Below are 26728 nucleotides of genomic sequence, written 5' to 3'. Positions count from 1 at the left end.
AAACAATTATTTCTTAAATTTATCTTTTATCTGGAAAGTTTTAAAAGTCTGATTAGAACAAAGAAGAGTGTATTTTAAAGGTCAAGTTTATAGGTATCAAGACATTAAGACTGCTTTTAAGGTAAAAACCAAAAGTTTTACAAAGGCTTATAAGGTTTTATAACCTCATTTCTTTCCCATTCTCCCCCTGGCTCTCCACACTCTAGGCATACTGGCCTAAGTCCATTTTTTTAACAAACTAAACTCAATTTCACTTCAGATTTACACTTGCTGTTCTCTCCACCTGTAATATCCTTTCTTTATTTCTTCAAATGGTTAAGATCTGATCGTTTTCAGGGCTTATACAAAAGTTACCTTTCCTGATCATCCTCCCTCAAGCTGATCATATAATCTTGTAATCTTGTTTATTTTATAAGAGCATTTATCTCCACTTGAAAAATTATCAATTCTTTGCTTTTTTGGGGGGGGGGGGTCTCTCTCCAACCACAAGAATGATTTGTCTAACTCCTCTGTTAAGAACAGTACCCAGTGGGGCCAACGTTGTGGAGTAGCAGGTAATATTGCCACCTATGACGCCAGCATCCCATGTGGGCACCAGTTCATGCTCTGGTTGCTCCACTTTTTTTTTTTTTTTTTTTAAGATAATTTTATTTATTTGAAAGGTTGAGTTAGAGAAAGGTAAAGAAAGAGAGAGGTAAAGGACTTCCACCCACTGGTTCACTCCCCAAATGGCCACAATGGCCAGAGCTGAGCCTAACTGAAGCCAGGAGCTAGGAACTTCTTCAGGGTATCCCCTGTGGGTACAGGGGCCGAAGTAATTGGGTCATCCTTTACTGCTTTCCCAGGTGCATTAGCAGGGAGCTGGATCAGAAGTGTGCAGGGGCCAGTGCTGTGGTGCAATGGGGTAAAGCCACAGCATTGCAGTGCCAGCATCCCATATAGGAACCGGTTTGACTCCTGGCTGCTCCACCTCTGATCCAGCTCCCTGCTAAATGGGCCTGGGAAAGCAGCAGAAGATGTCCTAAGTGTTGGGCCCCAGCACCCACATAGGAGACCGGGAAGAAGCTCTTACCCTGGCCCAGTGCTGGCTATTGTGGCCGTTTGGGGAGTGAACCAATGGAACTTATCTCCCTCCCTCTCTCTGTAACTCTGCCTTTCAAATAAATAAGTAAATCTTTTAAAAAAATTACTTGGCAAACTCTATAATTAAAATTATTCTTCTAAATAAAATTTTGTTCTTGGTAACTAGAAAGAAGATTAGTATCTAAAAATCAGATGCATATTTTATCAAAATTTTAAAAATATACTTGCATTGAAGAGCATATGTAGCAAACCTAATTTGAGATCTTCTAAAAACAAAATGAATCTATTTTGATATTAATTCTGTATACTTCTTCAACCTCAGGAATTTCTATGACCAATTTAAATTGAAAACCAAGTAAACTGTGTGACCAGACACTGGTTTTTAATACTACTTTCAGAAATTAGAATCAATTAACTACTACCCAGTTAGGAACACAACAAATATAAAACATTCAAAGGATTGGGAGGCATTTAGAACAGGTACAAAAAGTTCTCCAGGGTAAAAAGAGAGGAGTATCTAACTTTTAATTTCTCAGAAAAATCTGTTTGGATTCAAAATAACTATGCTTTTTCCTTAGTAAACAATATTTTTTGGAATATACAAGAAATGCTGCTAGACATTTTTACACTTTCCAATGAAATAATTTATCATTTCATATTCATTTTACAGTTGGGGATACATATAATTGAATATGACTGAGAACACACTGCAAAATTACTATTAGAGTCAATGTATAAGCACATAACTCTAAATTCTCAGTTGTTTATTTAGTCTAGTGATCGTTGCTACAAATTCTGCTGAGGATCTTTTATGGCATTTCTTTCAAGAATTTTCTTTCCATTTTAATATTCCATCTTACCCAAGGCTATTCTTTCATACACATACTTCAGTGTGTATGTGCGTGTGTGTATATATATATACATATATATATACACACACATATGCCTATATACATATTTATATAATACATATATATATACACACACATATGCCTATATACATATTTATATAATACATATACTCACATAAGTGTATTTGTAATGAAAATTATATATAACTTATCTGAAGTCATAAAGAGGCAGTGAATATAATGGTGACTCACCTTTCATATTTGGCATACATGAGCATAAGACATACATTATGGTCACAATTAAAAGAACCAAATATTCAACAAAGAATTGTTTTTGCAGACTTCATTAATTTCAATATTTATCTAATAGATAAAGTTTAATACCTAAAAAGTTAATTTTGGGGATATAACTGAATAACCATTATAATTACTCAAAGTTATCTTTACAACCAAAGATACCATTTTCTGGGTATTTCTAAATATTGCAGATGCTCTCTCAACTTTTCTGTGTAAGACAAAGCTTTTTTCCTTTCAACACATTTTCTTCCTTCTAAATGCTTAATTTTTGGTTTTTCTCCTTCTAATAAGATCTTTAGGATCACTTCTCTAGATCTCAGCTCTAATTCTGATGTAAGAAAACATGTCCCAGAAAGCCCCTAAGGGAAAAAAATAAATAAAAGCTTTCTCTGGAAAAGTTAAGAATTAAAAATAAACAAAACCACAGAATTCATGAAAGATCATATTATGATTTAGTTTGTTTATACACTTGCTTGCAAATATCCCAGGACCTCTAGACATAACTTCCAAATGAGGACATAATTTATTTCAATTCTTGTCTTTGATTATTCTTATTTAATCTATTATACCTGGCATAACTGCCTCCCCCCGCAAAATAAAAGCATTTTAAAAATAAAACTAACCTATGCTTCAGAGAGAGGGAAAGAAGGAGAAAGGGAGATGGAGAGAGAATAGGAGAAAGAGAAACAAAGTACAGAGAGAACGGGGGGCAGAAATAATGACTTATTAATATAAAATTCTACATGAAGCAGTAAGTTAAGATGGCTTCGTTGGGGCTATTTTATTAATATTTTGCATAATCTATAAGGTAATTCGCAATCTCCAAAACTAGTCTCCTTACTTATAAATCTGCATTAAAGAAACAGCAATTGGGGCTGGCACTATCGTGTAACAGGTTAAGCCACTGCCTGTAATGCTATCATCCCATATGGGCAATGGTTCGAGTTCCAGTTGGTCCACTTCCAATCCAGCTCCCTGTTAATGTGCCTAGGAAAACAGTGGAAGATGGCCCAAGTGCTTGGGTCCCTGTACCCATGTGGGAGACCTGGAGGGAGCTCCTGGCTTCAGGCTCCAGCTTTGGCCAGCCCTGGCCATTGCAGCCATTTGGGGATTGAACCAGAAGATGGAAGATCTCTCTGTCTCTTCCTCTCTGTAACTCTGCCTTTCAAGTAAATAAACAAAATAAAAATTTTTTAAAAAGGTAACAATTGTAACAGTTTTATAAACTGTTTTATACAACAGTTTTATAAACAAGACAGTTTTAATTAATCTAACCAATTGGTCAAAAAACAAACCATGGTCATATAAAAGTATTACATGGAGGGATCAGCATTGTGGTGTAGTAGGTTAGGCCACTTGCTACCTGCAACTCTGACATTCCATATGGGTGCTGGTTCAAGTCCCAGATGCTCCAGTTCTGATCCAGCTCCCTGCAAATGTGCCTGGGAAAGCAGTGCAAGATGGCCCAAGTCCCTGTGCCCTTTCACTCACACAGGAGACCCAGAGGAAACTCCTGGCTCCTGGCTCCTACCTGGGCCAGCCCTCTGTTGGGGTCATTTGGGAAGTGAACCACTGGATAGAAGATCATTTTCACTCTGTCTCTCCTAACTCTGCCTTTCAAATAAAATACATTAATCTTTATTCTTTTTTTAAATTTATTTATTTTTATTTTTTGCCAGGCAGTTAGACAGTGAGAGAGAGACAGAGAGAGAGTTATAGACAGTGAGAGAGAGACAGAGAGAAAGGTCTTCCTTCCATTGGTTCACTCTCCAAATAGCCGCCACGGCCGGTACTGAGCCGATCTGAAGCCAGGAGCCAGGTGCTTCCTCCCAGTCTCCCATTCAGGTGCAGGGACCCAAGCACTTGGGCCATCCTCCACTGCCTTCACAGGCCACAGCAGAGAGCTGGACTGGAAGAAGAGCAACCGGGACAGAATCCAGCGTCCCAACCAGGACTAGAACCCGGGTACCAGCGCCGCAGGTGGAGGATTAGCCACGTGAGCCACGGCGCCGGCCAATACATTAATCTTTTAAAAAAAAGTATTACACAAATAAATTAAACTTTAGTTGAGATTAAAATGTAAGGTGTATAAGAACCTGGTTTAAATTAGGGTGTAACATACTCTCAGAAGTAACACAAGGCCCTCTTTTTCTTCAAAGTAAACAAAACTGAGCACGTTTTTCATAAAGGTAACAAGGATCTACTAAGCATTTATTATTAAATGGACCACAGAGGGGCCGGCACTGTGGCGCAGTAGGTTAAACATCCACCTGCGGCGCCAGCATCCCATATGGGTGCCAGTTCCAGTCCCAGCTGCTCCTCTTCCAATCCAGCTCTCTGCCATGGCCTGGGAAAGCAGTAGAAGATGGCCCAGGTCCTTGGGCCACTGTACCCACATGGGAGACCTGGAAGAAGCCCTTGGCTCCTGACTTCGGATCAGTGCAGCTCCAGCCGTTGGCGGTCATTTGGGAAGTAAACCAGTGAAAGGAAGACCTCTCTCTTTCTCTCCCTCTCACTGTCTGTAACTCTCAAGTTAAAAAAAAAAAAAAAAAAAAAAAAAAAAAAAAAAAAAAAAAGAGTGGACCACAGAAGGGTAACAATATGCTTCCCCTATCTTCCAATCCTCCAGAGGAAATGACTGTTGGTTTATTGAGAAGATCTGGTCAACAAGTTACATAAGAAATTATAAAGTGTCAAACAGAAGGAGCCTTCAATAATCTAATGAAAGGGCTTTACAGATTAGAAAAACAGGTACAAAGTGACTTACTTAGATAACAGACTGCTAGTGATAAAGCAGGTACTAGAATTTCATTTAAGACTAGTATGGCAATAAACTCTGGGAGAGTGTCTGATTGTATGTATGAAAAAGGAATGACTCTCCTTTTTAGAAAATATTTACTTATTAGAAAGGCAGAGTAACAGAGAGAGAGGGAGAGAGCAATCTTCCATGTGCTTGTTCACTTCCCAAATGGCCTCAATGGCTGGGGCTGGGCCAGGCCAAACCAAGGAGCCAGGAACCCCATCTGGGTCTCCTATGAGGGTGGCAGAGGCCCAAGCACTGGAGCCATCATCTGCTGCTTTTCTAGGCAAATATATTAGTAGGGAGCTGGATCTGAAGTGTAGTCAACACTCTGATATGGGACGCCAGTGCTGTAAGTGGTGGCTTAATCTACTGAGTCACAACACCAGTCCCACCATCTCTTTTCTATAGCATCTTGTAACATAAAGTTACAAGAAAATTTTCCATATAGCATTTGTCTATGTATCTGCAGAGAAGCTCCATTTCATATGATATTATGCAGTCAAGAATTAATGTTATGCAATGAGAGATCTGATCTTTGCCCTGGACTACTAAGAAGTTAATTTTTAGGTTCTTACGAAGTCCTGTTGGATGGAAGTATCTTTGGGGCCCTTGGCCACTGGACAGTCTGATGTGATTTATGATGGGGGATTTGAAACACATTCTATTAGTCCTGACCTCTGGTGGAACTAGGGACTGAAGATCAGCTGCACAAGCAGTATGTGAACTTCCCTGGTTGGCAATTTTCTGTGTTCTGTCCCATATCAATGTGACAGAAGCTAATGCAATCTGGAGCATGACAAAAGTTTGCTGACTCAGATCCTCTCAGACCTTACCACATGTGCCTCCTTTTTTTGTTCATTCTGATTTGTATCTTTTTTTGTAATAAAACCATAATCATAAGTTTAGCAGATTATTAAATATGAGGGGAGAGTGGAAAACCTTTAAATTTGTATTTTTTAGTATGTAAATAAATAAAAAACTAACTGTAGAGTCTCCAATTTTTGCCTCTTTCATTTCTCTGAGGGCTTTCATGTGCTATTTTCTATTCTCCTCGGCTCTATATATTAAATTTTGGGCTTTGGGCATTTTACACATTAACTTGTTTCTCTGACTCTTCTCCTTTTCCTTTCAGATTTATACCTGTATGTCCTAGCCTCTGCACATGCTTCCCGACTAATTTGCTCATTAATTTGGTCTTTTGTTAGTCTCAATTTACATGAATATGATCCCATCTATCCTTTTTTACTTTGTTTTCAAGTTCTTTTTCCTTGGAAAACAATAGATGGCAAGGTATTACAATTATAGATTCTTTACTGTAAGTGTGATAAGTGCTTCTGAAGGCAAGAAGCTAACTTTGACAAACATAAAAGCACCTGACACATAGTAGGCACTTAGTAAACAACAGCTTCTCTCTGGTATAACTAGTAGATTAAGATAATCCAAATCTTTAGAGAAAGTAATCATAAAGATAGAAATGTTTCACTTATTAACAATGGGAACATTTGCTAATGCTCTTAACTTTTTAAATAAAATACTGGTCATGTCTAGTATCAGTTGAATTATCTTCTATTTCATTAAGAAACTCAAGAAAGAAACATTAAATAATTTACATCAATCCCACATGAAGAGGAAGTCTAATCTGCTGATTCAGGAAAATTTCAGAACAAAACTGAATTGCTCAGAGAATAATAACCAAATTATAAAAAGGCTTAAATTATACCTGATGAAATAATTCCATGTCAATTTCAGCTTCTGACTTCCAAGAATTTTCATCTGATTGAAATAAAAACAGTGATTTACTACTATACTTCTAAACAACTTTGTTATTCTGAAGGTATTACTACACATCTTTACAATAAAATGAAAAACAATCTCTGTAACACAAACATGTATACTTACCAGACACATTTTCCTGGAAAATAACTTTAGTTCCTTTCAGAAAATTCTTGCCAATTAAAAACACTTCTTCCTCTCCTTTCACTGAACAACTATGCAAGCTTTTCTTTAAGATTTCCGGCACTCCTGCTGGCTGAGCTGTGTGGCATACAAAAACAATCCATAAAAAGAACCATCAACACTTATTTCTCACCTAAAATCACTTTGCAATTATGCATACAGTTCTATGAGTTGTCTTTTTTTGACCCCTGAATTTAACTGCCTTTATTTTACAGTTTTTATCCTAATTGAACAGAGAAAAAAAATCAGAAGTCCGTATTAATTTTTAGCAACTCTTCTAAGAGTTCAGAGCGATGAATAAATGCCAGAAATGAGGTTTTTATTTATTTTATGTCATTTTCTTATTACACAAATCACAAACCTCTAAAAATATAAGCTTGATTTTGTTTTCACATTAGAAAAACATTTTTAAGATAAGCTTGTCCTACAATCCCCACCTTAAAAATGTCAGTTACGTTAACGCTATTACGTTTGAAGACCTCTGAGGCAACTAGTGGTACCTGGGTGGAAATGAGGACATCTTTAATGATCTGGACACAGGACCCAGAGAACCTACACCAAAATAAACATAAAAACACACTGGGGCCGGCGCCGTGGCTCACTAGGCTAATCCTCTGCCTAGCGGTGCCGGCACACCGGGTTCTAGTCCCGGTTGGGGCGCCGGATTCTGTCCCGGTTGCCCCTCTTCCAGGCCAGCCCTCTGCTGTGGCCCGGGAGTGCAGTGGAGGATGGCCCAGGTGCTTGGGCCCGGCACCCCATGGGAGACCAGGAAAAGCACCTGGCTCCTGGCTCCTGCCATTGGATCAGCGCGGTGCGCCGGCCGCAGCGCGCCGGCCGCGGCGGCCATTGGAGGGTGAACCAACGGCAAAGGAAGACCTTTCTCTCTGTCTCTCTCTCTCACTGTCCACTCTGCCTGTCAAAAAAAACACAAAAAAACAAAAAAACACTGAGGGGCCAGTGCTTCGATACAGTGATTTAAGCTGCAACCTGCAACACCAGCATCCCATATGAGTGCTGGTTTGAGTCCCAGCTGCCCAGCTTCTGATCCAGCTCCTGGTTAATGCACCTTGAAAAGCAGTAAGATTAAGACATCTCAACAAGTACTTGGGCTCCTGCAACTCAGGTGGAAGACCTGGATGGAGTTCCTGGTTCCTGGCTTCAGCCTGGCCCAGCCCTGGCTGTTGCAGCCATTTGGGGAGTGAGCCAGCAGGTGGAAGATCTCTCTGTCACTCTGCCTTTCAAATACATAAATAAATAAACCTTTAAAAAATTTTGCACCAAAAGAACTTTTTGGAGCCCTCTTTTATATCTCCACAATGATTCTTCTGTCCACAATCACCACCTAATTTCTCCTTTTGGGGAGCGGTGCTGTGGCATAGCAGGTAAAGCTGCTGCCTGCAGTACTGGCATCCCATATGTGTACAGGTTCAAATTCTAGCTGCTCCACTTTTTTTTTTTTTTTTTTTTTTTTTTTTTTTTTTTGACAGCTAGAGTTAGACAGTGAGAGAGAGAGACACAGAGAGAAAGGTCTTCCTTTTTTCATTGGTTCACCCCACAAATGGCCGCCAAGGCCGGCGCGCTGCGCTGATCCGAAGCCAGGAGCCGGGTACTTCCTCCTGGTTTCCCATGCAGGTGCAGGGACCCAAGCACTTGGGCCATCCTCTACTGCCTTCACAGGCCACAGCAGAGAGCTGGACTGGAAGAGAAGCAACCGGGACAGAATCCAGCGTCCCAACCGGGACTAGAACCCGGGATGCCGGTGCCGCAGGCAGAGCATTAGCCAAGTGAGTCGTGGCACCGGCCCAGCGACTCCACTTCTAATCAAGCTCTCTACTAATGTACCTGGGAAAGCAGTGGAGGATGACCCAAGTGCTTGGGCCCCTGCATCCACATGGGAGACCCAGAAGAAGCTCTAGGCTCCTGGCCTTGGCCTGGCCCAGCCTCAGCTGATGTGGCCATTTGGGGAGTGAACCACAGGATGGAAGACCTTTCTCTCTTAAACTCTGCCTTTCAAATATCTCTCTCTCTCTTTTTTTTTTTTTTTTTTTTTTTTTTTTTTTTTTTTTTAAGTTACAGAGAGTTTAGTAGAGTTTCAGAGAGAGAGAGGTCTTGCATTTGCTGGTTCACTCCCCAGATGGCTGCAATGGCCGGAACTGCACTGATCTGAAGTCAGGAGCCAGGTCTCCCATGTGGGTGCAGGGGCCCAAGGACCTGGGCCATCTTCTACTGCTATCCCAGGCCATAGCAGAGAGCTGGATCGGAAGAGGAGCAGCTGGGACTAGAACTGGCACCCATATGGGATGCTGGTGCTTCAGGCCAGGGCTTTAACCCACTGTGCCACAGCGCCAGCCCATAAATAAATCTTAAAAATACAAGCTTTTCCCACTCCAAGCAGTCTGAATTAAATGTGCTTCTGTTTCCAGGGCATCCTATCCAAACACCTATTATTGACATTCAGGATAATGCATACTACCAAGTGGTTTCTCTGAATCAGGATTCAGAAGTTAAAAATAGAATACACTTGTTTTTCAATTACAAGCCTAACTAACCACTACTAAAATCTGAAAAGTACTGAGGAACAAGAGATAGTGAAGGAAAAAAATGAAATTAGCTTACAAACTTCCTTATGCTAGAATTTCCTTCAGCAAATTAATTAGGTATTGTTTAGAAAAACAGGTTGCAAAATCAAATAAATCTGAGAAATACTGTTAAACAAAGAAGAGGATTTCTCCAAGAATTTCATTCTGTGATAAATGTAGTCTCCTCTTATATATATATAAATATATTAAGAGGAGAGTACAGTACAGTTTTCCCAACATATTTGACTCCAGAAATATTTTCCTTACATTTACTTATTTTTTTAAAAGATTTATTTTATTTATTTGAAATACAGATTTACAGAGAGAGGTAGAGACAAAGAAGGAGGTAGGTCTTCCATTTGTTGGTTCACTCCCCAGATGGCTGCAAAAGCCAGAGCTGCGCCGATCCGAAGCCAGGAGCCAGAAGCTTCTTCCGGGTCTCCCATGTGGGTGCAGGGGCCCAAGGACTTGGGCCATCTTCTACTGCTTTCCCAGGCCATAGCAGAGAGCTGGATCAGAAGTGGAGCAGCCAGGTCTCAAACCCATGCCCATATGCGCTTCAGACCAGGGTGTTAACCTGCTGCGCCACAGCGCCACCTCCCCCCCCTTACATTTATAAGGATTGTTTTTCCACTAGAATCTTCTTTGGGATACTGGTGTTGGCAAATACATTTTAAGTACTCAAAACTTATCCCTACAGGTTAAGAATTCTGTAATAGATTACACTTTGTTGTTTCAGTAAACCATTAAAACATAGGTACTGCAAAGGGAAACAAACAGTATTTGGATAACTCATCAATTTCTAAATTAATAAACTGTTCACTAAATTTAAGTTTCTCTCCTTGAATAGCTACATATTTAATAGTTAATTCAATCTTTTTTAGAATGACAATTGTTGGAGCTAGCGCTGTGGTGTAGTGGGCTAGGACCTCTGCCTGCAGTGCCAGCACTCCATATGGGTGCCAGTTTGAATCCTAGCTGCTCCACTTCTAATCCAACTCTCTGCTATGACCTGGGAAAGCAGCAGAGGTTGGCCCAATGTGGGACACCCAGAAGCTCCTGGCTCCTTGCTCCGGATTGGCACAGCTCTGGCCGTTGCAGCCACTTGGGGAGTGAACCAGCAGATGAGGGACCTTTCTCTCTGTCTCTCTCTCTCTGTAACTCTACTTCTCAAATAAATAAAATGAAAAAAAAAAAAAAAAAAAAGAGGGGCTGGCGCTATGGCACAGCAGATAAAGCCGCCACCTGAAGTGCCAGCATCCCATATGGGCGCTGGTTCGAGACCCGGCTGTTCCACTTCAGATCCAGCTCTCTGCTATGGCCTGGGGAAGCAGTAGAAGATGGCCCAAGTCCTTGGGCCCCTGCACCCTCGTGGGAGACCTGGAGGAGGCTCCTGGCTCCTGGCTTTGGATCAGTGCAGCTCCAGCCATTGTGGCCAACTAGGGAGTGAAGCAACAGATGGAAGACTTCTCTCTCTCTGCCTCTGCCTCTCCTTCTCTCTCTGTATAACTCTGCCTTTCAAATAAATAAATAAATCTTAAAAAAAAAAAAAAGCCTATTGTGTTGTCAAAATACTTACTGCCTCTATTTCCATAGACCCTTTCTTGTGGCAAGGTATAGCCTTCTTGGCCCACATGTGACTTGCTTGGATAATGAAATATGAACTAAAGTAATATGCCAAGTCCAAGCAAAAGCTTCATGAGCTGTCTCATGATTCAATTATCTCTGTTATAAGACACTGAGTGTTCCTCGCCCCCCTCCTGGGGGGGGGCTGTTGTTATTACTGCAGTATTATTCAACCTCTACCTATTGATACATTTAAGTAAGTATTATATCATTTAAATGACAAATGGTGTTTTCAGCAAGGTCTGGAAGGTTTTTTTTTTTTTTTTTAAGATTTATTTATTTATTTGAAAGGCAGACATACAGAGACAGAATTAGAAAGGAGAGAGAGAGAGAGAGGGAGAGAGAGAGAATCTTCCATCCATTGGTTAACTCCCCAAATGGCTCAATAGCAGGAGCTAGGAATTCCATCTGAGTCTCTCATGTGGGTGGCAAAGGTTCAAGTATTTGGGCCATCTTCTACTGCTTTCCTAGGCACATTAGCAGGGAGCTGGATCCAAAGTATAGCAGCAGGACTCAAACAAACTTATGAGTACTCATAAGTAATGCCAGCATTTGCAGGTGGCAGATCAACCTGCTGTACCACAACACAAGTCCCAAGATCTGGGAGTTTAAAAGAAATTTTGAATGTATATACATATACACTGTCTAGAACCCATGGGGATAAGGTGGTAAAGGGTTATTAGTATACATTGGTAATACATTACTCTTTTAAATGAAAAACTAAATTTATTTATTTAGATAGATACAGAGAGTTCTCATCAACTTGTTCATTCTCCAAATGCTTGCAAGGGCTAGGGGTAGGCCAGGGCCAGATCCAGGAGCCAGGAACTCAATCTAGGTCTCTTACATGGTAGAAGTAACTCAATTACTTAAGCTATCACTGCTGCATCTCAGAGTGTGTACTATCAGAAAGTAGGAGTCAGGAGTCAGCTTGGAATAGGACGCAGGCCCTCCAAGAAGGACACGGGCATCTCAACCAATAGGATAAATGCCTGTTCCCTGAAGCAATTTTATTTAAAGGTAACTTGTTGGAGTAACACTGGAACTAGAAATTTGTTTTTTAAAAAACACATTCAGGAAAACTGTGGTAAATATTATTTTGATTAAAAACCAGGATTGGTCTAACAGTTCAAATGCTACATGAACATCTGTATTCTTTACTGAAGTATTGAAGTTTGAGTCCTGGCTTTGCTCTCGATTCCAGCTTCCTGCTAATGCATATGCTGGGGGAGCAACAGGTAATGGCTTAAATGGTTGGGTCCCTGCTGCATGCGTAACAAATCCAGAATTGGCCAGCACCGTGGCTCACTTGGCTAATCCTCTGCCTGCGGCGCTGGTACCCCGGGTTCTAGTCCTGGTTAGGGCGCTGGGTACTAGTCCCGGTTGCTCCTCTTCCAGTCCAGCTCTCTGCTGTGGCTTGTGAAGGCAGTGGAGGATGGCCCAAGTGCTTGGGTCCCTGCACCCACATGGAAGACCAGGAGGAAGCACCTGGCTCCTGGCTTCAGATCGGCTCAGTACCGGCCGTGGCAGCTATTTGGGGAGTGAACCAATGGAAGGAAGAGCTTTCTCTCTATCTCTCTCTCTCACTTTCTGTAACTCTCTCTGTCTCTCTCTCACTGTCTAACTCTGCCTGTCAAAAAATAAAAAAATCCAGAATGGGTTCCAGGTTCCGGGCTAGGGGCCTAGCCCAGACCTTGCTGTTATCATTTGCAGAATGAACCAGTGGATGGAAAACCTCACTCTCTTTCTCTCTGTCTCTATCAGATAAAGTTGGAAGTATATTTTTAAAATTAAAATAAACTATTTTTTAATTTTTTCTTTTATGTATTAAAGCCTGAGATAGCTAGTTGAGGCCCTGAGGTTTAAAATACATTTATCTCCATATATTTGTATTTAAATTACAGAAAGAACTAGTCTGTTCCTGTTTAAGGTAATTTAACTTTTAACTTTTGGCTTTTTAAAAGGTCCTTTCTATTGAAAAGTTCAACAGTTATCTAATAGGACAGACTTCACACTAAGCAGAACTAAAGTCAGGATTATTTAAGCATTAACTTTTATTTTTAAGTAATTTGTAAGCTGATTCTTCAAAGTGATTACACAACTTAAAAATTATTACATATAACAAAGTAACCACTTTTCTGGTATTGCTTCTCAAATAGTCTTAAAAATAAAATTGAAAAAAATTATCTGAATACTGAACAATAAGCAAATACGTCAAACTGTCAAGAAGATTAGTAAAGCCAAGTAATATCTGTTAAGTCTGTAAAAGCATGTATCTGGGGTAGGCATGTGGAGTTTAGAATGCCCACATCCCATACTGGAGTACCTGGGTTCAAGTCCTAGATCTGCTTTTGATTCCAAGCTCTTGCTAATGTATACCCTGGAAGGCAGCAGGTGATGGCTCAAATACTTGGGTTTTTAACACCCACATGGGAGAACTGGATCAAGTTTGGCCTTAGTTTAGCCTGGCCAAGCTGTAGCTGTTGCAGGCATTTGGGGAGTAATTAGATGGGAGATCTCTGACTCTATGCTTTTCAAATAAAATAGAAACACATAAAAATTAAAAAGTACATATTTAATAAAAAATATGGAATAAAAAGCTTACATCTGATCAAGTAAATTGCTAATTGTACCAAAACATTTAAAAGAAGGATACTTTATTTTAATAATATTATCTTTTCCCCAGTTAGGAGATACATTAAAGAAATTGAAAATTGTTGGCATGGACATTTGGTGCAGCAGTTTAAGTTACCACTCTGGATGCATGCATCCCATATAAGAGTGCCTGGCTCTGCTTCCCATCCAGCTTCTGCTCATGTGTACCCTGGGAGGCAGTGAGTAATGGCTCAAGTATTTAAGTCCCTGTCACCCAGGCCTGATCGAGTCCTGGCTTTTGCAGACATTTTAGAAGTGAACTTGCAGATGGAAAATCTGTCTCTCTTCAAATAAAACAAAAATAAAATAAATAAAAATTAAAAAGAAAATGGTTAAAATCAGATTCAGATTTAATTTAATAATTATTATAAGATAAAATCTAATAGTCATCATACAGAAAAAGCTTAGACTAATCTGGTCCTATTAAAAATTATTATAGGGTTGGGGCTGGCACTGTGGTACAGCAGGTTAACGCCTTGGCCTGAAGCACCGGCATCCCATACGGGCGCCAGTTCAAGACCCGGCTGCTCCACTTCCAATCCAGCTCTCTGCTATGGCCTGGGAAAGCAGTAGAAGGTGGCTCAAGGCCAGCATCCGGCTCAATAGGTTAATCCTCTGCCTGTGGCACCGGCACCCCAGGTTCTAGTCCCAGTTGTGGCACCAGATTCTGTCCTGGTTGCTCCTCTTCCAGTCCAGCTCTCTGCTGTGGCCTGGGAGTGCAGTGGAGGATGGCCCAAGTGCTTGGCGCCTGCACCCACATGGGAGACCAGGAGAAGCATCTGGCTCCTGGCTTCAGATCAGTGCAGTGCGCCGGGGATTGAACCAATGGCAAGGGAAGACCTTTCTCTTTGTCTCTCTCTCTCTCACTGTCCACTCCGCCTGTCAAAAAAAAAAAAAAAAAAAAAAAAAAAAAAAAAAAAAAGATGGCTCAAGTGCTTGGGCCCCTGCATCCACGTGGGAGACCCGGAAGAGGCTCCTGGCTCTGGATTGGCGCAGCTCCGGCAGTTGTGTCCATCTGGGGAGTGAACTATCAGATGGAAGATCGCCTCCCCCCACCTCTCCTCCTCTCTCCCACCTCTCCTCCTCTCTCTGTGTAATCCGACTTTCAAATAAATAAATAAAAACAAACACTGTCTTCTTTGAATTTTAAGAAAGAAATTTAGAGAAAAGTTAAACAGAAAACTGTCTACCATATGACTAGCAATTTCATTCTCAGTATCTACCCAAGAGAACTGGAATCATATGTCCACATCAAAACTTGTCCACTACAAGTATGTTCTTAACAGCATTAATTAAACAACCAGTAGGTAGAAAGAACCCAAATGTCCATCAACAGATTTATGGACAAACAAAATGTGATATTCCCATACAATGGAACATTATTTACTCATAGAAAGAATAAAATACATGTTTCAAAATGCATGAACCTTGAAAACATGCTAAGTGAAAGAAACCAGCAGGGCAGGCACTGTGGCACCTAGGACGCCCGCATACCATATCAGACAAAGTGCTGGTTTGAGTCCCAGCTACTCTGCTTCTGGTCTAGCTTCTTGTTTTTATGCCTGGAAGGCAGCGGATGATGGTCCAAGTATGTGGGTCCTGACTGTATATAAATTTAAAATAAGCAATTAAATGTCTACATGCCAATACTTTACTAATACATTATAAGCTATATGATTTATAAAGTATCCCCATATTATGGTACAATCAATTAAAATAAAATCCTTCCTGTATTCCATTCCATAGTAGACACTAGGTCAAAATAACAGACAAAAAAATCGGGTATCTCATCTGCCATCCCACCCACTATATAAAAAGTGAAATTAATTATTTCTATTCTATTAAAATCAGAGCTGTTATCAGGATCACATGTGACAAGGTAATATATTATTGGTGGGAAACTGTATTAGAGTGTTCCAAACTCACTAGAGAGGAAGAACTTATCTACTAGGAAACTCCAAGTAGGGTCTAGGCATGCTCAGTTCGTCCTTTTCCCCTCCTCTCTTTTATCAATCACCTTTCTGCACAAAGCATGTATTTTAGACTATTCTCTGCCAGGTGGCAAGAGATATGCAATTGTGGACAGAAGCTCTGACTGATTGGATTGGTCTACTTAATTCTAGATCAAAAAAGCTAGTCCTATTCTCAACAGTTTTACCAGTGGTAAAGCTAGTGTTTTCATTTCCATTTCTGTTAACTTTGTTTTATTGTCTAACTATAATTTTTTTAAAGATTTTAATTTATTTTTTTGACAGGTAGAGTTACAGACAGTGAGAGAGAGAGAGAGAGTGAGAGAAAGGTCTTCCTTCTGTTGGTTCACTCCCCTAATGGCCTCAACAGCCAGAACTACGCTGATCTGAAGCCAGGAGCCAGATGCTTCTCCTAGTCTCCCATGCAGGTGCAGGAGCCCAAGCACTTGGGCCATCCTCCACTGCCTTCACAGGCCACAGCAGAGAGCTGGACTAGAAGAGCAGCAACTGGGACTAGAACCCGCTGCCCATATGGGATGCCAGCGCCGCAGGCGGATGATTAGCCGAGTGTGCCACCCCGCCGGCCCCTGTCTAACAGTAATTCTAAGAGGAACACTCATCTATTAAAATTTGAGTTTCTTTATTTTTACAATTTATTGAAAGAGAGACATATACACACACAGAGAGACTGTCCATCTGCTGATTCACTCCCCAAATGCCTGCAACAATCAGGGTTGGATCAGAATGAAGCCAGGAGCCCAGAAGTCAATGCAGATCTCCTACATGGGTGGTAGAGGCCTAGGCACTTGAGCCATCACCTGCTGCCTCCCAGCGTGAACAAACATTAGCAGGAAGCTGGAATCAGAAGCAGAGCCAGGCACTCTGATAGGGGATGAGGACATAACAACTATGCCAAATGCTTGCCTTGGAACATTATTAACTTTCCAAGACCTCAATATACATAAAAACACTTTCTAACCTGTAGGGTACTATATACAGGACAAGTAAGGTTTAACAAGGAAAAGAAATATTAAATTAATACCTGCCCTGTTCATCTGGTCTAAATTGTAAACAAAAAACAATTCAAAAACAATAAAAAAAACATAAAATCTTTCATTTTGGTCCCAGCTAAACATAGCAAAGTAACCAACCAACCAACCTACTGACCTCTGACCAGTAATATTCATTGAAAATCCATAAAGATCAACTAAAAATAACATCTGAATACAAAATGATGAATTTTTAAGGAATCAAATCACCAACCCATTAGGAGGAGTAAACAGATCAGGAGGTTTAGACTTGTGCCTAACTGAATTTGATATTCATAAAAAATATAATGTCTTTTAAGCTAATTACACAGGTATAATGCTTTAAGAATAAAAATTTACATGAAATGCTATGAAAACAGTAATAACAAAATATGAAAATTTTATTAAATAAATGTATTTGCAAATTAGATATTATTCTAGCATTTTCTCTTCTAAAAGAAGCCTAGGAATCATCATTGTAAAGGTATTTTTTTCTTTAAAAGGGGTACTGCTCATGTTTATCTAATCCAGTTGGCAAAATAAGCAACAAATAGTCAATTAAAGAAACAAAATATTCTGGGTCTGGTGCTGTGGTGTAGCAGGTGAAGCCACCACCTATGGCCAATTTGGGGAGTAACCCAGCAGATAGAAGAACTTTTTGTCTCTCCCTCTCTCTGTCTATAATTCTACCTCTCAAATAAATAAATCTTTTAAAAAAAGTTCATTATAAAAATTGAATTAAAAGAAGTTTGTGTGTATATATATATATGTTTTACATCTCCAGAATAAATAGCATCTACAAAAGGAAATGGAAGGGACAACACATGTAATCAGTAAAATATCCTAATATAAGCTGTCATAGAAAGTCTAAATTACAGAACATAAATCTCCCAGTTAGAAGAAATAGTTTGCTAAACAATAATTTCATACTGTTATCATAGTTGTACCCACCCAGAGGCCATGGCTAGGATGAAGCAAATTGTTCAAGCTTGATTTCAATACTGCAATTTAAATGGCTGTAGTGACAACACAGCCTAGTGGCTAAAAGCAGATGCTTTGTTTGAATCCTGGTCTTGCCATTTACTAGCTATGTAATCTTGAATAAGTTATTTATTCTATTTAACTTTCAGTTTCATCAACTTTAGATTGAAATTTATATAAAATTTCAAAAGTTAAAGTTAAATGACTAATGCTTTTAAATTAGTTAATAAAATTCCAGGTACAGGCCGGCGCTGCAGCTCACTAGGCTAACCCTCTGCCTTGCGGCGCCGGCACACCGGGTTCTAGTCCTGGTCGGGGCGCCGGATTCTGTCCCGGTTGCCCCTCTTCCAGGCCAGCTCTCTGTGGAGGCTTGGGCCCTGCACCCCATGGGAGACCAGGGTAAGTACCTGGCTCCTGCCATCGGATCAGCACGGTGCGCCGGCCTAGGTGCGCTGGCCGTAGCACGCCGGACGCGGCAGCCATTGAAGGGTGAACCAACGGCAAAAGGAAGACCTTTCTCTCTGTCTCTCTCTCGCACTGTCCACTCTGCCTGTCAAAAAAAAAAAAAAAAAAAAAAAAAAAATTCCAGGTACACAGAGTTCTAAACATTATAACTTTTATTACCAGCTACATTATGTTTTCTACTTATATGCTACTGATTCCTAGGGTTACCACATCTACTCCAGACAGTTTCATGGAGAGATGTATTTGTCTGCAATGTGGGCAAACATTATAATTAATAATAATGATAAGTAATAAATGATTAAAATCACAGATGAAAAATTTCAGAAAATCACACTTTCTTTTGCATTAAATACTATTTTTAGCTGGATATATTCATACTTTAACAAAATAAGAAAGGAAGAAACAAACGAACTAATGAAGGAAGGAACAAATGATTAAAGCTGGTAACCATTTCCCAGTCCCTGACAACACAGGATGATCTGAACTGGTTTTCAGAGTGGCTGTGGTCATGCTCAAGGCATGTAAAAGAAAAACTGCATCTGCCCCACTAAATTCAGAATTCTATTCTACCAATATTCAAGGGGTACAATGTGAATTACAGCAAATTCAGAACTGGATCACTCCAATTAGAAAAGTTTCATAACTCAATAAGCCATCTCTAGATTAATTATTCTGTATCCATCTGAATATGACAGAATGGACATAGAATTTGCAAAAACTTTAAAAGAACCTACTTATAAGTAAATATCACCTAGAAAACACTCTAAGAAAATGCTAAGGTTGAAAACAATTTTTTTATTATAATGAAAAATAGAGAAATCCAGTTAAACTCTCCTGAAATCAAAGATATTTATAGGTATACTTTGTTTTTATGATCAGGGTGCTTACTAAGCACAAGAATAGGTATAATAATTTCTAATAAAAAATAAAATAAAGAGAAAAATACTATTTGCAAAGGATGAACAATTTGACAACATTATGCAATAAATAACAAAGGCTCTATAACTGTCCAAGGAATAGCATAATAACCACAGCAACCCAACAGAAACTCAAATACAACAATTCTCTTTTGCTCTTTATAATTCACAAATTATAAAAAAGCATCACCAAAGTAAATAACCCATAGGAAAATCTTTTTAAGTATATATATCTTTTTAAGATAAAGGGTAAATTTCTTTATTGATCACTTGGTAGTAACCATGAGAGTAATGAGATTCATATAACAATCTGATAGAATTTAAAGAGCCATATGTCATTTTCTATGAGAAGTTTAGTGATAAGAATTCCATTTCCCACTTCCAAACACTATACTACAATACTATAATTTGTAAACAGAACTTCACTGTCACAAAGTTCTACTTACCTTATCCGTATGTTCTCACACGAAACAGTAATTTACTAAACAGTGAAAATGTTCGGGTAATCCTTTGGCTTTACATTTACTTCTGGTAACGTATTCAAATCAATTAACATAAACTACAAAATTCTGTATTTTGAATTTTATTATAATTACTAGGTTTAGTCTAAAAATTTGACTAAAATCTTGAATTATTTCTAATATTTTATAATCACCAGCTGGAGTATGTTAAACACTTAAAACTTAGATATATCCAAAATATTAAAAGAAAATGAATAAAATTCCATTTATTTAATATCTCCATATTTTCTTACTTACTACACAAAATTGGAGAGGAGGGTGTTTGCAGTGTCAGAGTGGAGCCATCTTTCCTCATGATATTAACTCGAAAAACCAATCTGGCACGAGTACTTTTTTTCTTGGAACCAGCAATTCCTATTCTGGCTTCAACATCAGCATTCCTCAATTTTAAAATTCCTACACAGTCCACCCTAATAGAGAAAAAAAAAAAACTGACTTTTTAATATAAATAGTGTAACATTTATTTTAAATGTACTTATCTATTAATTGTTTGAATATGTAGTTTGGCCATAAGATTCCAAATTCAAAAAGTATAAAAGGGTAAACATACTCAGTTTCTAATCCTGACAAGTTTTCATTCATAATAATAAATGAAATATTAATATTTGATAATATATTATTTGATAAAATATTATATATTTGATAATATATTTGTTAATATATTATGAGTGACTGTTTTTTTCTTAAAAATTATTTTTATTTCTATATTCTTTATTTTTATAGCTAATTCAGTTATAGAAGGAATGGATTTTATTTTTTAAAAATTTAGTATATGTCCCTATAAGGATGGAATACTACAAAGCCACTGAATAGTATGTTATAAAATAACATTTAATGATAAGAGAAAACATTCATGATATGGTAAGTGAAAATCAGGTTACAAAAAATGGATACAGTATTATGTTCATTTTATCCAAAATAGGCTAGAAACATAAACTTTAAAGTAGTAGCTTTTTCTGGGAAGTCAGATATTAAAAGTTATGTTTTTAGTTTTTATTACTCTGTTTTTAACTTTCTCATAAGGGATAATTACTATTTGCAAAATGAGTAACTCCCTTTCCTCCCTATTATACATCTATTTTTATAATTCTCAAAAGTTAAATTAAAAAGATGAATATTTACTAAATATTTCTCAAAATTTCCCTTTTCTAATTAACGTTTTATCAGTCTATTCAACATGGCTTTCAAAAGGAAAACAAAAATCAAGTAGAAAGTTTTAACAGCACCCATCAGAAATAATTAATACATGGTCTACCCCATATTAATATATTTGCTGCTGTTATGATGAAAATTACAATCTCAAGATATAATTTCTTCAAACACTAGACAATAAAAATAGGGGACTAATTTAGACCAACAATAAGCTCTTCGCATCAAGATGGGACAAGGCACTTCAAAGTTTCTCTCAGTTTCTAAAGCAAACATCAAGGGAACACAGTTTAGGAAAACAAATCAAACTATAATTTTTATTTTCAATCTTAACATTATAAATTTCGGTAAGAAAGCCTTCATAATTTTTCAAGAAGCCAGCGTTCCTTCCATCTGGCTCTCATTTTTCTGCATTCAGCACTAGAATTCTTTAGAAAAGGGCATGAGAGTTCCATTTAACACATTATAATTCTGTAGTAATCTTCTTAAAACCTGTAATATTAATGTTTTAAATAAAATATTCAAAATCTTCATTCATACACTTGAGACTGAAAAGTTTTCCTGCCTACCACAACACTATAATGTGTAATGAAACAATTCTTACTGAAGTACTTACGCCAGCGTCATGTTGTTGCTAGGGTCAAGGCCAACTTCTATAACAGTAGTGCCTTCAATGTCCACTTCTTTGCAGGGAGTTGTGTTTCGTCCAGTTACCCTGCAAGCCTGATAAAATCCATGTGGTTTCACTCGACCGGAATCGTTGCCTACAAAAACTTGCAACACTACTGGTTCATTATGGCCTTCCAGCTGTAACCAGACAATACATAGTAAAGAAATATTAATCAGCATTTTAAAAAAGCTAATTGTAAAATCAAATGTTAAAGACAAACTCCTATATTTTTAACTTATTAAAGAATTAAATCTTCAAGAAAAAAAGCAATACATTTTCAAAAAGAAGAGTTTGCTAAGTTTGTGTAGAAAACCAATTTTAATTTTATAGCAACCAAATTTTAATTAAAATTTTAGATTTCAGATGATAAATTATCATTTATAATTTATTTATACACTCAGAGGAGAATGAATATACAGTTCCTCCTGTAGGTTACTCAAAATCTATCTCCTATTGCTAACAGAAAAATTTACTGAACTGTGTTACTGGTATCACTTTCAACACCAAATGAAAGTATATATAGTCAATCCTCACCTTACTATAGCTAACTGATACAGAAAGGTACCTCTATGAATAATAAGGAAATTAAGCTTATTTTCATAGTGTAGACTAGACATTAAATATGAGATCCTTGGCCAAAACATGGTCTGAAAAACTGCTGGTTCAAATCAGCATTACAGGTTTCCAGCAAAACTTCATAACTAAATTATAATTCATGTGCTAAAGAATACGTATTTAAAACAATATTCTAGAAGAAAAATTTCCAGTACTGTCTTGGCAAGGCTTATAGTTAGACACTAAAGCTAATAAACAAAATGCAGAAAACACAAAGTAACATATAAAATATAAAAACTGTTTTTAAAAATTCACACTTTTTTAAGATTTATTTTTATTTATTCAAAAGGCAAAGTTACAGAGGGAGAAAGGAAAAGACAGAGGGAGGGATGATGGATGGGGGGGAGAGAAAGAGAGAGAGAGGTTTTCCATCTTCAGGTTCACTCCTCAAATGGCCTCAACAGCAGCGGCTGGGCTGGGCTGAAGCCAGGCGGAGGAGCTTCATCTGGGTCTCCCCACATGGGTGAATGGGCCCCAACACTCAGGCCATCCTCTGCTGCTTTTCCCAGGCACATTAGCAGGGAGCTGAATTGTAAGTGGAGCAGTGAGGACTTGAACCAGTGCCCATGTAGCATACCAGTGCAGCAGGCGTTGCTACAACACAGGCCCCCAAAAGCTCATCTATCTTGGGGCATGCACTGTGGCACAGTAGGTAAAGCTGTCATCTGAAACGCTGGGTGGATGGAAGATCTCTCTCTGTCTCTTCCTCTCTCTCTGTAACCATGCCTTTCAAATAAATAAATATTTTTTTAAAAAATTATTCAGCAGAGGGGGCCAGCGCCGTGGCTCACTTGGTTAATCCTCCGCCTATGGCACTGGGATCCCATATGGGCACCGGGTTCTAGTCCTGGTTACTCCTCTTCCAGTCCAGCTCTCTGCTGTGGCCCGGAAGGGCAGTGGAGGATGGCCCAGGTGCTTGGGCCCCTGCACCCGCATAGGAGACAAGGAGGAAGCACCGGATCGGTGCAGCGCCGGCCATGGCAGCCATTTTTGGAGTGAACCAGCGGAAGGAAGACCTCTCTCTTTGTCTCTCTCATTGTCTATGACTCTACCTCTCAAAAAAAAAATTTTTTTAAATTACTTGGCAGGGACCAGCATTGTGTCATAGCAGTTAAAGCCACCACTTGCAATGCCAGTATCCCATATTGGTGCCAGTTTGCGTCCCAGTTGCTCCACTTCTGATCCAGCTCCCTGTTAATGGCCTAGGAAAAGCAGTGGACGATGACCCAAGTACTTGGGCCCCTGCACCCACGTGGGAGACCTGGATGAAGCTCCTCGCTTTGGCCTAGCCCAGCACTGAATGTTGTGGCCATCTGAGGAGTGAACCAGTGGATGGAAGATCTCTCTCTCTCTCTCTCTCTATCTGTCTCTATCTCAGTAACTCTGACTTTCAAATAAATAAATAACTATAAGAAAATTTCACATGTCTTTTCTATTTCAGTACAGCTGTTATCTCTTGAAATGATATAAGTCAAATAAACTACTCAAATTGTTAGCAACAGCTAAACAGTACCTGGCACATACAGGATTGTAATAGTTGTTGAATGAATGAATACACTTTTAAGATCACTCAATTTGTTCATGATCATAGTCAAGATATTAATTTAACAATACATCTAACCAGATTAGTAAGGGCAGTTTGGTTAAAAATACTGACCAAACTACCAAATGCCTGGCTAGATAAATATTTACACAAAATACAACTTAAACTTCTCTCTCGCTTGTTACTTCCCTTTAGTGTAAGGGACTGGGGATGAGTTAGGGTGGGAGGTAACAATGACATTGTTAGGTTGGCCTTGGGGCATAGTAGGTAAAGTCACCACCTGCAACACCAGCATCCCATATGAGCATCAGTTCGTGTCCTGGCTACTCCACTTCTGATCCAGCTCCCTGTTAATGACCTGGGAGAGCAGCAAAAGATGGCCTAAGTGCTTGGGCCCCTGCCATCTATGTGAGAGACCTGGAAGAAGCTCCTGACTCCCAGCTTCGGCCGGCCCAGCCCCCATCATTGTGGCCATTTGGGAGTGAATCAGTCAATGGAAGATGGATCTGTCTCTGTCTCTGTCTCTCTCTGTAACTGTGACTTTCAAATAAAATAAAATAATCCCCTTTTAAAAAACATTTTAAAAAAACCAAGATAGAATGATACTGTACATGTGACTGTTAATTTTGTAAATGGTCATAAGCTAATTTCTTCATCCCAAGTTTCAACCAGAATTTCAATTAAGTATAAAATAAAACAATTAAGCTATATCACAATATTGAAATACTGTTCAACTAACACATTTACACATATTACTATATTTAATATGAATCTACCATCTGACTAGCCAAAAAAAAAAATTCTCCTTTAGTATTTTTACAAGTAGAGACACTTGTATCACCCACCCACATTTTTTGTCTTATCTTCCAAGGAAAATATTCTTTATAATAAGATTTGAAAAGAATGATTCGATTGAGATCCTATTTCTTAAACTAAGAATTAAGTTACAATGCATCAGCCAATTCTTTTCTGAGCTGAAGAGTCCTGATTACCTTAGCCATCTCTAAAACCTTATTTTCCAACTCCTTAATAATTTCTATTACACGAGTATTTTTTAGTTCATTTTAAAATTTCTTCTTAAATTCTAATCTCAAATATAAATAAAGGTAATTTGTGACTTGCAGATACTTTTCAGAGTATATTCTTATCTCCTCGTTTAAACTCAAATTCAAACGTAATGTAACAATATTTGGCTTACAGTCAACTTTCTGTTTTATATTTTGTTATAAGTTAATAATTTTACCTCTGTTTTAGACAGTTTTTGATGTGGTTAAAAACAAAATAATTACTAAAACTGGGGGAAAATCCTTTATATTACTAAATATAAAATAAATACCTTTACTGTTGGAAAACCTTGCTGCGTTCTATCTTTTACTGAGCCACGGCTGCCCTCAGTCAGGTACCGAGCTCGGTGTTGGGTCTCGGGTTGTACAACTATCTTCAGCTCCTTTCCCTCACTTTTGACAGGATACTGTCCACACAACATAGGGCTTTTCTTTACTCCAGTTCCTTTTTGGTTTTCCAATGTTCTGAAAAATCAAAACACAAGATGAAGGAAATACTGAAACAAATTTTCTATAAAAATCACCTAAGATAAAGGAAGAAACAGTACCAGCAAACAACATTAAAAACAACTGTTTGGTTTACTGATAAAATAAAATACAATCTAAAGGAAAACACATTCCAAAAACAAAGTACCGTTAAAACTTTTCTAACAAAATTGAACCATATGATGTCAAAAATAAAGCTGGACAGGAAAGAGAATGCATATGAATGGCCAGAGGCTAGGAGGAAGACTGTGATGAATAAACTGGGAATAATGGGAAAGAATAGCTAATGCCACTATAATCTTTCACATCACAGTTTGGTCAAAATAAAATTTTAAAACTGTATACATATATACATAACTAAATTTATCTCTGATTACTTATTATTATTTTTTATCAGACTCACGAAGCAAAAGAAACAGTGAGAGTAGTAAAAATAATTTTAAAAAAAGGCCTTAAGAGAAAAAACTATATTCCTATAGATCTTTATTTAATAAATCAAACAGAAAATCATACCAAAAAATCAATAATCCAATTTTCATTGGGACATCAGCTTTACTGTAAACAATCATTCCCAGAAGTGTGTTTTTTATGAGCATCTTTATTTGTAATTTGTTAAATAATAAAAGTTTTTAATAAATATTTTATAATCTGGGCTTAACAGCATTGACAATCTAATGTACATAAGTATTTTTACATTAACTAGTTAATTAATTAATATATGAAAGGCAGAGATACAGAGAGAGAGGGAGAAGGAGAGAGAGACAGAGACAGACAGAGACAGAGAGCTATCTTCTACCCAGTGGTTCACTGGTCAAATGTCAAAGATGGGCAAGGCCAAAAACCAGTCTAAAAACTCAACCCAAGTCTTCCACATGGGTGGTAGGGATTTAAACACCTAGGTCATCACCTGCTGTATCACAGGATGCAATGTCAGGAAGACAGAATTGGAAGTGGGGCTGGGAAACAAACGAGGCACTCTGATGTGGGATGTGGGAGACCCAAACAACATCTTAACTGTTGTACCAAATGCCTGCCCCTTATTTTTCTTTTTTTAAAATATTTTATTTATTTATTTGAAAGGCAGAATTACAGAGAGAGAGAGGCAGAGAGAGAAAGATCTTCCATCTACTGGTTCACTCCACAAATGGCCACAATGGCCAGGGCTGGACCAGGCTGAAGCCAGAGCCAGGAGCTTCATCCAGGTCTCCCACATGGGTTCAGTAGCCCAAGCACTTGGACAATCCTCTGCTGCTTTCTCAGGTGCACCAGCAGGGAGCTGGATCCAAAGTGGAGCAGCTGGGACTCAAACTGGCGCCCACATGGGATGCTGACACTGTAAGTGGAGACTTAATTTGCTGCACCACAGTGCTAGCCCCTAATTTAGTTTTGAAATTGTGCTTCTAATTTGTTTACAATATATTTGTTACGTGGAATGTATGTTCAAAGAAAAACAATATCCCAAATGGTAG

At 38.5% G+C, this 26728-nt stretch overlaps 1 protein-coding gene across 10 annotated transcripts in view; it reads right to left on the bottom strand.

Annotated features, from left to right (window-relative positions):
- NFAT5 (nuclear factor of activated T cells 5) overlaps positions 1–26728 on the bottom strand; it is a 155524-nt gene that overhangs the window by 23563 nt on the left and 105233 nt on the right. For all 10 annotated transcript variants that reach the window (XM_070062631.1, XM_070062634.1, XM_070062630.1 and 7 more), the window contains 5 exons: positions 25046–25238; positions 21498–21688; positions 19970–20142; positions 6934–7068; positions 6755–6807 (listed from right to left, as the gene is read on the bottom strand). In XM_070062631.1, the coding sequence (XP_069918732.1) occupies positions 6755–6807; positions 6934–7068; positions 19970–20142; positions 21498–21688; positions 25046–25238 (745 nt within the window). The remainder of the gene's footprint in view (positions 1–6754; positions 6808–6933; positions 7069–19969; positions 20143–21497; positions 21689–25045; positions 25239–26728) is intronic.

This window comes from Oryctolagus cuniculus, chromosome 18 (genome assembly GCF_051225735.1).
Source record: "Oryctolagus cuniculus isolate XC-2025 breed Fujian yellow rabbit chromosome 18, ASM5122573v1, whole genome shotgun sequence".
NCBI classification, from domain to species: domain Eukaryota; kingdom Metazoa; phylum Chordata; class Mammalia; order Lagomorpha; family Leporidae; genus Oryctolagus; species Oryctolagus cuniculus.
The sequence above is the reverse complement of the archived record's forward strand: the minus strand, read 5'-3'. Positions and strand labels throughout refer to the sequence as shown.